General features: G+C 42.3%; 1 protein-coding gene across 7 annotated transcripts in view; it reads left to right on the top strand.

Annotated features, from left to right (window-relative positions):
* Positions 1-14,430, top strand: part of RFX4 (regulatory factor X4) — a 155,589-nt gene that overhangs the window by 84,231 nt on the left and 56,928 nt on the right. For all 7 annotated transcript variants that reach the window (XM_073900350.1, XM_073900349.1, XM_073900351.1 and 4 more), the window contains 2 exons: positions 1,477-1,554; positions 7,860-8,023. In XM_073900350.1, the coding sequence (XP_073756451.1) occupies positions 1,477-1,554; positions 7,860-8,023 (242 nt within the window). The remainder of the gene's footprint in view (positions 1-1,476; positions 1,555-7,859; positions 8,024-14,430) is intronic.

Here is a 14,430-nt window from a genome sequence, read left to right as displayed (position 1 = left end):
TGGGTGGCTCAGTCGTTAAGCGTCTGCCTTCGGCTCAGGTCATGATCCCAGGGTCCTGGGATCGAGTCCCGCATCGGGCTCCCTGCTCCGCGGGAAGCCTGCTTCTCCCTCTCCCACTCCCCCTGCTTGTGTTCCTGCTCTCGCTATCTCTCTCTGTCAAATAAATAAAATCTTTAAAAAAAAACTAAAAAATATAAAGATAGAAATCTGAATGAAATATGGACTTTAGTTAATGATAATGTACCTGTATTTATTCATTAGTTGTGAGAAATGCACCATCCTAATGTAAAATGTTAACAAAAGAGCTAATGGATGTGAGGCGTATGGGAGCTCCCCATACTATTTTCAGAACTTTCCTGCAAATTCAATACTCTCCTAAAATATAAAGTTTATCTACCATCTAACCTCCCCACCTATCCATCTACGATGCTACACTGTCGCATTTCACGGAGGAAGAACCCCTTTGCTCTAGATTGTTTTTTTTAGAGGATACAGTTTATTTCCCCATGTGCCGCAGAGGATGTGGTGAAATCATAGTCTCATAGACAAAGAAGACTTTATAGGTACCCTGAAGCAGATAGGTTGGGTCACAGGATAGTTGGAGAAAATGACTGGAAATACATCTCTCACATACCTGTCTTGAGCAGCCCAGTGCACCAGTAGATGTAGAGCTTCTGCGGTCTACATACCCCCCTGGGAGCTGGGATACACTGTAACTGAGACATGAGTCCTGCTCCCAGAAATCTCAGGCCAGTGGGGAAGATGGATGCTCATGCATAAGCAAACTAAGTTTACATAAAATGAATGCATGTCTACATGCAAAAAGAATATCTGTAAATGCTTTAAATCTAAGAACTAGTAAAAAAAAAATTTCCCCTCAAAGTTGCTTTTCTTTTTCTTTTAATCAATAAGCTTCCTATATTATAGCTTTAAAAGTCTTGGATAAATGGAGCTGGAGATGAAATTCTTTTGCAGAGCAGATTCCAGGAAATTTCTGAATGTCTTTTTGTGATTTTTGGCAAGCACCTCTTCTTATAAGTTGGGTTTTAACTTTTCAGTATCTTAGCTGATGAGGAGAATTTAATTAATATGCCCTACTGAACTCTACTATGGGCCAGGCGCCGTGCAAAGTGCTGGATACACGAGCATGAATAATATGCCATTTAAATTTTCCCAGGGCCCATTGTCTCATGGGTGGAGAATGGGGGAGAGAGAAACCCATGCTTTCCACTGGATCACAGGGCAGGTGCTCCGATGGAGAAACATGCCCAGACGCCCGTGGGAGCACAGAGGAGGGAGCCCAGGTCAGAGAGCACCACGAATGAAAGTTAGACTTACTTGGGTCTTACAGGATGAGTAGGTGTTAAGCGAATTTCATCCCCTCAACAGGGAATAAATGACTTGAAAATTGAAATTCCAAGGGTGGGCAGCAGTAATGTGTATTAATTATGCTTTTATTGTTGACACTCCCCACAGGTCTCTACCTTTATTATGATGTACAGAACACACTGTCAGAGAATACTGGACACTGTAATAAGAGCCAACTTTGATGAGGTAGGTCAGTAAGTGTTGAGCTATGGAATACTCTGTATTAAAATATTATAGTAGGAGGAGCTCCTATTTCGCGAGCTCCTACCGGGTGCCAGAACTCTGGAAACTCCTGATGTGCTCACATGATCTTTCCAGCGATCCCAGAAAGCAAGCACTGTCCTTACCCCCATTTTACACATCTTCCGTGTGGACAGCAGTGGCCTGGCCTGCTCCTTGACCTAACTCATGCCCTGCCTCCTGCCCCGCTGGCTTACCAGGGAGGTGGTTTCACGGGGATTATCGTTATAGCCAGTATTATAGGTTCAGAGAAACTGAAGGAAAGCTTTCCTATATTTTGGATTTAATCCTTTCCTGAGGCTCCATTTCTTTTTATTTTAAAATAGTACAGTTAAAGAATGGAGAGGAGAAATAAGAGAGGATGAAGTACCAGTTACATAATCGGAGAGACAATAAAATCTTCTTGCCTAAAATGCCATCCAAAAGAGCCTTCCAGAGGGACGGCAAGAAGCCACACATTTCACCCGATAAACCCGAGGCCTTTCTGTTTCCAGAAAATGCCATCAGGCCAAAAAAAAAAAAAAAAGTCTAAACCCCTCCTCTCCCACCCCCTGGCATAGGTTGTGGACATTGAATCTGAGGATGATGCAGGCTCCAATGGGGCTATAAAAACCAGGAGCTATTTGTGGACAGGATCCCAGAGATTCCCTAGTGTGTGTTGTGGGGGGGGGGGGTGTACTGTGGGAGAGAGGAGGGTACAAAATGGCGTAAAGCACAAAATGCTCTCTCCCCCACATTCTTGTGCCTCTCTGCCGCCGTGTCTCACAACGGTGAACATTCACCGTGCGCTCCACTTACTTGTGTGAGCTCACTGACTGTTCTCTCATAACCTGGGTGCTGGTGGTCCCCTGTGAGCTGGCACTTGGCTCACAGACCACAGCTCCAGAGGAGACAGCAGGGTGCTGGCAGAGAAGGACTGTTGATCCTGCTCTTGGCTTTTATTTACGAAATTGTTTAAACCTCCCAATTCCTTGAGCAACCATTGAAGCGGATTTTTTTTTTTTTTTAAGAAAGAAAAATCACTGCTTTCTCTCACGTTGTGGTTTGGCTGTGTCTTACATCCCAAAGATCACTGAGATGAGAGCAAATGAGGGTTCATCCTCAGTTCAGACAATGCTGGCTTCTGTAACAAATAACCCTAAGTCTTAATACATTAGAAGTTTATTTCTCACTGGTGTCATGACCCAGTGTGGATGCTCACAGGGGGAAGGCTCGTTCCTGGGGGTAGTTGAGGGACCCAGGCCCCTTCCACCATGTGGCCACACCCTGTCCTAGAGCCTTGGCATCCTCTTTGTTCAGCTGACCAATGGGGAAAAGGATTACAGGGAAGACATACCCACTTCTTAACCTTGTCAGCCCAGAAATAAAACACATCATTTTTGCCCGTGTTCCACTGACAAAACCCGGTGTCATGGCCCTTTGATGGAAGGGGATCCAGTCCCTTCTTGGGCAGCACTTCACTACCACGGAAGAGGAGCTCAGAGCTGTAGGGGCCAGCTGTCTCTCTCCACTACAAGTACTAACCACAGAACTAGGGACTGTCCCATGTACTTCATTCATCTCAAAACTCACTCTCATCATCTCATTACACTTAATTCCATGCGTTAATCCCAACACTTACTGGGCACCCAATGGCCATGCACCTGCTATAAGTCTCAAGAATGGGGTAAGAAGAAAGACCCAGCCTGGGGGGTGGGGAAATAGGAATGCACATCAGAAATTAGGATGCAGAGTATATAGTGAGGACTGCAGAAACCTTCAGGAGGCTGAGTGCTCCTGTGGGGAAAGTGCCAGAGTTGGAGCCCAGGCTCTGCCATGAAGGCCTTTATTGTTTATCCTAGAAATGAAGATAAAAATATCATCCCTGCCTTTCTAATGCATAGGGTTCCTGGAAGGAGAAGATGAGACAATGCCTAGCAAAAACTCTTTGTAAACTATGAAAGGTCATACAAATGCTTGCTCTTATCGGGTATGTCAACTAGAGAGTTAAAAGACTTGCTCAAGGTCACACATTTGGTTAGGGCCAAAGTCATGACTGCCTCTTTTGTCACCTGACACCTCCAGTCCAATATTCTTTCCACTCCCTTGGCAGGGATATTTGGTGGCTGTTTTTTAAATGGGTAATCAAGATGTAGTTCATTCTACCCAGCCACAAAAGAATGAAAGGGAATATTTTCCCTTTGATGGGCATGGCTTTCTCCCACAGCTGAGAAAAGTCATGGGTAAGTGGATGGTGGGTACATCTGGAAAACCTTGACATTGCAGTTTGCTTCAGGTCTTCGAGATCTTTAAGGGTTGAGGTTATAACTAATGCTGGGATCACATTCTTAAATTATCTTGTTGGCTGGCTCACTGTTTGTCTCCTACCAACACAGTGTAAGCCCTTGAGGGCAGGGACCTTGTCTGTCTTGTTTGCTCCTGTATCCACGTCAGCCATACTCTTGGGCTTTCAGTAAATATTTGTTGGGGAGATGAGTGCATGGATGGATGGGTGAAGGATTGTAAAAATGTCACAGCCTTGTAGCACAGTCAGGCAAGTACAGAGAGCCCCAGTCTGCACAGAGGGGACTCCCTGCAAAGCCTTCTCCAGACTACATCGCATAAAGAGCTGTCAAGTCCAAAGAGTCTTATGTTTGAGTCCAAATCCACCACTTACCAGTCTGTGACCTTGAGCAAGATACATAACCCCTCTGAGCCTCAATTTCTTTGGCCATAAAATGGAGATGATCATTTTATCTACATAAGAATTAATGGAAGTGTCTGATTTTGAAATAAGAGCATAAGAATGGTAGGTATTTTGGTGGCTAAATGTTTTGTTGACATCCTTTCAACACCATAGCAACTAAGTACCCCTGCCTGGAAGTTATCAGATGTGTTTCCTCTGATATCAGATAGTATATTCGGGATGAAGTAAATAATGGATATGGAAAAGAAATAGAAAACCTACGTAGGTATTCTTAAGGAAATCGTCTCCTGGTGCTTCACTGAGCCGAGAAGGAAAGGGCTGGTGGGAGTTCAGGGGACTGAAGCAAATAATCCAGAAAACGTTAAATAATGCTTTTCCATCCTTTGCCTCTGATGATTTCACCACTTACACTTACAAGGAATAAGGAAATCTCCTCCCTCCTGGCTGATAATCAGTTTCTGTTTGTTAGATGCCTACACGCTGCCAGGCATTTTGCCTTAGTGATCTTATTGGGTCCTAGTTCTGTTTTATAAAAGCTGATAGCTCTCATATTTAGATATTTAGGCCTGAGCTCCAGACTCAGTTGACCTGACATCCAACTTAACATGGCCAAATCAGAGCTCTGACTTTCCACCTGAATTTGTTTTCTCCGTCTCAGATTGCCATCACACTCACCCAGTTGCTCAAGCCACGAATGTTGATGCTTTTCTTTCCCTCACCCTTCATATCCAGCCCCTTGGGAGGTCCCACCGGCTCCACCTCCTGCGTAACACTGTGTCTATTCATTTCACACCCAACTTCTAAGTCTCGGCTCTTGACCTTTCCACTCTTCTCCCTCCTTCCTTTTCCTTCTCACTGCGAGGAACCAGTACCTTAGGACGTTAAATGGCCTGAAATGTGGAGGGTAGAAAGTGAGGTCAAAACTGACCAACACCCCCCCTCTCCAAAGGCTGCTTAGGAAACTGAGGACTGATCAGTGCTCCCTGTGCAAGTTGAGCAGGCTTAAAACAGATGCCTGCTAAAGACTGATTTTCCACAGATTTGTTTTAACCTACACAGCTGCTGATCTTTTCCAGAATTTCTGCTAGAAATTGACTGCTCACATAAAAAAAAAAAAAAAAAAAAAAAAAAAGGAGTAGGGCTGCATGCAAGGAGAGCTAAGAAAGACAGAGGAATTCAGAAGCTACCAAATTATAGGAATCAACTGGGCAGAGGTTCTTAGATGGTGTTGGAAGGGCAGGAAGGGAGGTCCAGGGCCTGGCCTGAGGATGATGCCTGGGACAAGCTGGGATCAGGGAACAATGGAGGGTCCTCTAGAAAGAAAACACCTTATCCAAGAGCCCTGGCCATCTCCAGGCTCAGGCCAAACCCAGCAGTCAGCCACCAGGTGTCCCAATGACAGAACAAGAGCCTTGACAGGTGAGCAGAACCACAATGGGAATCCTGGCTGGGCGACACTCAGAAGCTTAGGCAAGGTGTCACAAAGCTTAGGGGAGTCCACGGATTTTTGGGGGCTGGTAGTGACAGTGTCTCCATGATGTAAATCACGACTACCACCACTAACCTTTATTAAGCATCTACCGTGTGCCGAGCACTAAAATAGGTATTTTTTAGGAATCTTTACCATTACCAAAACTTATGCAGTAAGTGCCACTTTTACTGCCATTTCACAGGTGAGGAAGCTTACCTATCTCTAAGCTTAGAGATATTACACCCCTGGTTGGTAGTGGGGCCAGGGTTGGAAGTCTGGAAGACAGTCTTCACTCATCTGCATTTTCTGCTTTTATTTTCGATCTGGCTGAAGGCTCTGCGATATTTTCACTATTGTGGAATAAATGGAGCTGTGACCTAAGTGTCACAGTTTATAAGCCTGAACTTCATTCACCACTTTGATCATGTTTCTGTTCAATTACCATGTGCCCCTAGGAAGTCAGGGGACATGATTTCTCCCCACGCCTTATCCCCTAAGCTTCCCACTCAGTGCAGGCCATGGGTGTCAGGGAAGTCTGTCCACAGGAGGCTGAGCTCAGGTCACTAGACTGGAGTCAGAGGTAGCCTGGTCAGAGGAAAGCAAGACCTACTCCTAGAAGGGGCCTGAGGGACACTGCAAGTCAACAGGGCAGGGGTAAAAAACTGGGAAGCAGGCAGCCATCCAAGGAGAGCTATGGGTGTCAGGAATGGGGTAGAAGGCTTGTTACCATGAGGAGAACAAACTAGTCATGAGACTGATCGGCCGAATGACTGAGACAGACATGGGCTCCGTCTCATCCATTCCCTGACATGCTGTCTGGATTTGGACATGGAAGTTAATATCTCTACAAAACAGGAGCAAGGATTCTCAGCTGTAGTAATATTACAGTATTCCATGAGAGAACCTATGTGAAGTACCTGGCATGTCGTAGTCCCCTCGATAAATAAAGCTAATGCCCGTAGTAATACTACCTCCAAAGTATTAGATGAGGGGTACTAACATACCTTTTACATTGGATCAGGGTTGATTTAGGGAAGCAGGAATATGGGTGATGCTACGTGTGAGGGTTCGAGAGTACCCGTCTGTGGGGAGAAGGACACATAGTCCAGGAACCAAGTCGAGCCTATGAGAATTCACAAAAATTCAGTCATTCGTTCCCTGTCTTCAAGATGAGCCACTCCTCAGTCTTAGCTAAACTCGAGGTATTTTTTTTAATTCTAGGTATTTTTAATGGTATTGTATATATCAGTTAACCATCTTTGCTGTTTCCCTTCACTTCCCTTATCTTGTCCTGCACCCCAGGCCCCCACCCTGCTCTCTCCCTGACCTCCAGCTCACGCACTAGAGGCTGGAGATATACAGGCCACCGAAGAATTGTCTCCCTTAGATACGGGCTCTGCCACTTGCTCATCAGCCCCACAGCCAGGCCCCTGCTGTCGTATTGATAATGCACTCTTGAGTGCCACCTGTGTTTCTGTTCTGTGCTACTGGTTGGGGTGGGAATGCCCACGTGGCTTACCGCCCACATACCACTATCTGGCATCCCATAGCAGCAACAACCGGCCAGGGCTCTTTGGGGAATGGAGGAATTTGGATAGGAAGAGGTCCTTGCATTTTCTTTGGGGTTCGGTACACACATTTGAATCAGGAGACTTGTGTGAGACCTGTAATTTCCTCCCTTCGAGATACATGCCTTTTACCAGCACCTCACACATTACTCCGTTCTTTTTGAGAACACCCAAGGGCCCCCAAGAGGCCCAATATGAATAGTGAGCACTAGCGCTCTGAGTTTGTTAAGAGCAATATCCCACCTTCCCTTCCTTAAACTTCTCCTGGACCCTGGTGAGCACGAAGGGGTTGCCGGGTGAATGTGCTAGTCCTCTCTTGCAGGCAGAGTCGACACCAGGCTGCCAGGCCAGGTGGTTCTGCAGCGGAGGGTGTAGCACACAGATGGGCAGGGGGAAGGTGGGGGCGGGGCCTCCTCTCCCACAGCAGGGGGAACGGACGACCCCACTGCAGGCTGGTGGAGTCCCCGGGCTTTGCTGGGAGCGCCCCGGGTAACCTCATGGTTCTCCTTTCTGTGGGTCAATACAGGTTCAAAGTTTCCTTCTGCACTTTTGGCAAGGAATGCCCCCCCACATGCTGCCTGTGCTGGGCTCCTCCACGGTGGTGAACATCGTCGGCGTGTGTGACTCCATCCTCTACAAGGCTATCTCGGGGGTTCTGATGCCCACCGTGCTGCAGGCGTTACCTGACAGGTGGGCACGCTTCTTCTCAGGACTCGTCCTTAGCACAGACCGTTCCTGCCTCTCTCTCACTGAACATAATCAGGTGCTGTCAGGGGTGCTCGCTTGTAAAGACTGTAGACACTGGGCTTTTAAAAATTCTATTTGATTTACAGTTTTTAATATAAATAAACATTTGAACATTTTGAACCATGTGTATGGTTCAAAATTCAAAAGGTATAATGCAGTATAAGGTGAAAAGTCTCCCCCCACCAACTCCTGTTCCCCAGACAGCCCAGACCTCTCCATAGAGCATCAAATATAGTCATTTTCTTGGCACGGGGTGAGGGTGGGGGGGGGGTCCATCCAGATCTGCTGTGCAGATATAACCAATGCCTATATTCTACTCTTTTTCTCACTGAAACGGTGATATACGCTATTATACTGTTCAGCACCTTGCTTTAAAAAAACAATCTTGGAGCTTATGCTGGGGCTTCTGTGCCCCTCCAGATCACTCCCTGCCATGCCCCATGCTGCCCCTTGATCTGGGGCTGGAGCCCTCACAAGGGTCGCTTTCCTGTGATCTCCCCATCCAGCTGGGGTCAGCCAATGGGGAGGTCAGAAGAAGAGAGAGAGAAGAGGAGGCTGGGAGATGGACTCTGTCTCCATCCCTGGGAGGTCACCTTGGGCTGGCTGTGGCCATCCACAGGCCTCTGGGGCCTTCCAGCATACCACCAGATTCAAATTCTTCCAGAGTAGCTTGTGCTTAGGTTGGAAGCTTATCCTTCTTCGGACATGGGGTGGATGAGAGCCTGCTGCCCCTACCCGCCCCCCATAGCCGTGGTCCCCCTCACGGGCTCCTACATGCCTGTCGACACCTTCATAACTTGTCCCTTGTAAATAAACTCTCCTATTTTGAGTGGCCTCTGTTTCCTGTTGGGACTGGTAGAGAACATTCCACATCAGTCTGTAAAGAGATTTTATTCTTTTTTATGCCTGCATACTGTTTCCACTGGACTGAATGCAGACAGTTGTCTTCATGTTTCCAGTCTTGTTTTACTACAAATAATGCTGTGATGAATGATGTACATTCTTTTTCGGGGGGTGGGGGTGGGGGGGTGCATTAGCTTCCCAGGGCTGCAGCAACAAAGTAGCATAAACTGGGTGGCTCAAAACAACAGAAATGAATTCTCTCATAATTTGGGAGGCCAGGAGTCTGAAACAAGGTGTTGGCAGCCTTGGTTCCTTCCAGAGATATCCTCTGTGCCTCTCTCCTAGCCTCTAGTGGTGGCTGGAAGTCCTTGGTGTTCCTTGGCTTATAGACCCATCTCTCCAGTCTCTGCTTCATCTTCATATTGACTCCCACTCTGTGTGTCTCTCTGTGTCTTATAAGGACACTTGTCATCTGATTTAAGGCCCACCCAGTTAATCTAAGATCTCATCTCAAGATCCTTAATTCAGGGGCGCCTGTGTGGCTCAGTCATTAAGTGTCTGCCTTTCGGCTCAGGTCGTGATCCCAGAGTCCTGGGATTGGGCCCCAAGTCGGGCCCCACGTCGGGCTCCTTGCTCAGTGGGAAGCCTGCTTCTCCCTCTCCCACTCCCCCTGCTTGTGTTCCCTCTCTCGCTGTGTCTCTTTCTGTCAAACAAACAAACAAACAAATAAATAAATAAATAAATAAATAAATAAATCTTAAAAAAAAAGATCCTTAATTCAATCACATCTGCAAATAAGGTCACTTTCACAGGTGCCAGGGAGACATACTGTGGGGGGGGGGGCGAGAGGGGGGCACCACTTATCCCACTACATGAACTTTATGTGCAGAATAAGTTCCTACAGGGCTGAGTTTTTGGTTCAAAGAGTATGTGACTTAAACTTTTCTCAGTGAAGTTTTGATGTGCATTTCTTTTATTATGAAGTTGAGTATCTGTTTGTGTCTTTAAGAGCAACTTCTGTTTTCTTTCCTATGACCTCTCAGTTCTTATCCTTTGATTATTTTTCTATTTGGTGGTTGATGTTTTTCTCATTGATTTATAGGAGCTCTTTATTTTTTTAAAAGATTTTATTTATTTTTTTGAGAGAGAGAGCGAGAGAGAGCATGAGCAGGGAGGAAAGGGAGAAGCAGGCTCCCCGATGAGCAGGGAGCCCGATGCGGGGCTCCATCCCAGGACCCTGGGACTATGACCTGAGCTGAAGGCAGACGCTTAACTGACTGAGCCCCCCAGGCGCCCGCAGGAGCTCTTTATTTATTAGGTATAATAAACATTTGTCTGTGTTAAGAGTTGCAAATAGTTTCTCATTTTGCTGTCATTCTTTGGTCTTTGCCACACAGAAATATATTTATGTAGTCGAATTTATTAGTCCTTGCTTTTATGGCTCCTGGATTCAGTATCATAGTTTTAAAAAGTCCTCCCCATTCCAATGATTAAGTAATTTTCCCATGGTTTATCACACTAACTTTATGGCTTAATTTTGTACTTTTGAATCTTTGTTCGATCTGGAACTCATCCTGGTGTAAGATGTTGTTTTGTTCTGTTTTGTGTTGTTTTCCCCTCAGCAGCTTTCCCGTTCTCCCAGCACCGTATGCTAATTATTCCATCCTTTCTTCACAGAGTTGAGATGCCACTTTTTTCATATAGTAAATTTTATATGTATTTGGAGCTGTTTCTGGACTTCCTCTCCTATGCCATTAATATTTCTATACATTCATGATCCAGGGTCATTCTGTTTTAAGTTTTGTGCTTTTAAACATATTTAGTAGGACTAGCTCCTCATACTTACTTTCCTTTTTTAATAATTTCCCTATTATTATCACTTATTTTTCCATATGAACTACCTTGTCATCAGTTTGTCTATTTCTATATATATACATATATAACATACACATATGTATTCTTATTGGGATTACACTACATTTAGAGATCAATTTAGGGAAAATTATATATATATGATATTGAGAATTCCTAACAAAGAACATGGTTTGCCTTGACATTTATTCTGATCTTTAATTTTGTGACTGCAGGAATTATAAATGTTTTTTTTTCATATAAATCTTACACATTTAAAAAAAGTTATTCTGTATATTTATTTGTTGCTATTGTGAATGCAGTCTTTTCCTCCATAATTCTTGACAGATGATGGTCTGTGTATATGAAACCTACTGATATCTGTGTGTTATATTTGGAGCTGGCTATGCCAAGCTTATCTTGTTGTTGTATTTCTTTTTTCAGGTTCTCTTAGATTTTCCATGTTTAGAATCCTACTATCTACAAATGCAGATAATTTTACTGTTGTTTTCTAATTTTTGCACCTCTCATTTATCTCTCTTATCTAATTGCATTGCCTCAAGAACATGTTGAACTTCTTGACTTTGGTGAAAATGCATCTAGTGTTTCTCCGTTAAACATTGTGCTGGCTTTTGGATTAAGACTGATACATTTTATCATGTTAAGGAATGTCTGTCTTTTCTTAATTCATTAAATGTTTTATGAAGGATGGTTGTTGAATATTATCCAATGGTTTTCATCATCTATGGAAATTATTATATTATCCATCTCCTAATATTGAACCATTCTTGCATTCCTAGAATAAACCCCACTTGCTCATAGTATATATTTTAATGTGCTACAGGATTTTATTTGCTAATGTTTTATTTAGAGTTTCTGCATCAAAGTCATAAAGTGGGATTGGTCTGCAATTTTCTTTTTGTGTTTAATCTTCATTAGTTGTTGGTATCAATGTTATTCTTACTTCATAACAGAAATCTGAAGCTTCTCCCCACCCCCATTTTCCCCTAAGCTCTGATACACTTTAAATAGCATTGAAATTACTTGCTCTTGAATACTATATAGAATTAATTCCCCTTTGAAGGCATCTGGGTGTGGTGTTTTGTGGGAGTAAATCTTTGAAATTTTTTTTTTCTATAGTAATTGGTTCGTTTAGATTTTCTGTCTTCTCTGAAGTAAGTTTTGATAGGTTATATCTTCCTAGAAAATATCCACTTCTAGATCTATAAATTTATTTGCTTAGGATTGAGCAAAGTGGGTTTGTAGACTCACTGAGTTCCCTCTGTCTGATTATTTCTGCTTTAATACATTTTAGTTGGTGTAGTTGTGCTTTCTGCTACTTGTTTGTGATTAGGTTACCTGTCTTATTTTTTTCAAGAAACATGCTCTTAGATATATTTATTGGTGCTATTACTCTTTCTTTTTTTAATAAATTGAATTCTTTTATTTAACTCATTTCTTTTACTTGCCTAAGTTTACTCTGTTCTTCATTTATTCAACAAATACTTTATTGAGTGTTCACTCCATAGTTTGTTGTTTTATCAATGACCAAAAACAATTGACCAAAAAATTCTTTCATTCTTGTTTAACAACATAAATATTTCAGGCTTGGGTTTTTCTTTGAGCACTATTTGAGCTGCATCCTGTAGGTTTTGATGTGTAATATTTTAACATTGTTATTTTCTAGATATTTTGCAACTTTGGTTTGGAGTTTCTCTTTGTCCTAAAAATTTTTAAAAAGAGTATTTAAAAACTTCCCATTGTTAGGAGCTATTATCTTCTGGTTATGTTATTCACTTTAGCTTTTTATTGCCTTGTGATTAGTGACTGTTTTCTGAACTATTTCTTCTTTTGAGATTTTACTTAGATTTTATTTGTTGTCTAATATATGGTCAATTTTGTGACCCTTGGAAAGAAGAAGCACTCTCTGTCTTTAAATACAGACTTCTGCATATCTGTATTTGGGTCAGTATTATTGTTATTTCATTCCTTTTTTTTTAAGATTTTATTTATTTATTTATTTATTTATTTGAGAGAGAGAGCACAAGCAGGAGGTAATGGCAGAGGGAGAGGGACAAGCAGTGATCTCTGATCACTAGTGAGTTGAACATTACTCCAAGTTTTCGAAATATTGAAGTCCCTTGTTCAGTAAAATACCTGTTCAAATTCCTTACCCATTTTTTTTTTCCTACTGGTATGCTTGCCTTTTATTATCTGTGTGTGTGTGTGTGTGTGTGTGTAATTTCTTTTTTTTTTAAGATTTTATTCATTTATTTGAGAGAGGGAGAGAAAGAGAGCACAAGCAGAGGGAGAGGGACAAGCAGACTCCCTGCTGAGCAGGAAGCCCGACACGGGACTTGAGCCCAGGTCCCTGAGATCATGACCTGAGCCAAAGGCAGACTCTTAACCGACTGAGCCACCGAGGCACCCCAATTGTTGTTTAGTTCTTCTGTTGTCTTAGTGCTGTCAACTTAGACTGTTATGGACCAAGACAGATAAATAGGTTTAAGACTTATTACTGATATGTGTTAACCTATTTCACCTTGAATCTCCCTTAGTTTTTGTTTTTGAATGTTGATGCTATATTATATGATGCATTGATATTTCTAGATACTTTAATCTTCAATGTAATACTTTCATTGTGAATCGCAACATCTTCATTGTAAATTGTATTCTTAGCATTATTTTTTTTAGTATACTTAGCATTATAAAGTCTAATTCAAGTTTTTTTTTTTTTGCCCCAGAATTTGGGTTGTCTGATATTAAGATCATGACCTCTATGTTCTTTTTTTCATCTGTTTGAATACATTTGCCCATCTTTTTATTTTTAACCTTTATAACTCACTTATATGCAGAACCATTTTAGAATTTGTTTTATAGTTCAATCTGATTTTTTCTCTTACTAGATAATAGACCAATTACATTTATTGACACAACAGATACTTTTGTTCTTAGTTCTATCATTTCATTTTATATTATTATATATATGTTTATAGATTTTTAATTTTATTTTTAAAATTCAGGATTATTGAAGTATACTTCGTATATATTAACATTCACCATTTTTAGTGTATACAGTTGACCCTTGAACAACACAGGGATTAGGGGGGCCAGTCCCCTGTGCAGTTGAAAATTTGTGTATAACTTTCAACACCCCCAAAACTTAAGTACTAATAGACTACTGTTGACCAGAAGCCTTACCAATAACATAAATAGGCAGTTAACACCTATTTTGGATGTTACGTGTATTATGTACTGTATTCTTACAATCAAGTAAGCCAGAGAAAAGAAAATACTGTTAAGAAAATCATAAGAAAGAAAAAATAAACTTACAGTACAGTATTTATTGAAAAACAATTCCTGTATAAGTGTGCTCACAGAGTTCATATCCATGTTGTTCAAGTGTCAACTGTATAATTGAAATATAGTTTTATCACTCATGCCCCTCCTCCTCCCACTGCCAGCCCCTTATCTTTCGGGCTTTGCATGGCATATCCTTTTCCACCCTGTTACTCTGTGTCTTCATATTTAAAGTAGATCTCATGTAGCCAATATAGTGAGTTTTTGCTTTTTTATCCAATCTGACAATTTCCATTTTTAGTTGCTATGTCTAGGCCTTTGTATTTAATGATATTAATGATACGGTTCATTAAAAA

The sequence above is a fragment of the Callorhinus ursinus genome, unplaced genomic scaffold (genome assembly GCF_003265705.2).
Source record: "Callorhinus ursinus isolate GAN/ISIS: 27379988/994484 unplaced genomic scaffold, GSC_fseal_2.0 scaffold14, whole genome shotgun sequence".
Classification (NCBI taxonomy): Eukaryota; Metazoa; Chordata; class Mammalia; order Carnivora; family Otariidae; genus Callorhinus; species Callorhinus ursinus.
Note: the sequence above shows the minus strand (reverse complement) of the source record. Positions and strands in the feature narration are given on the sequence as shown.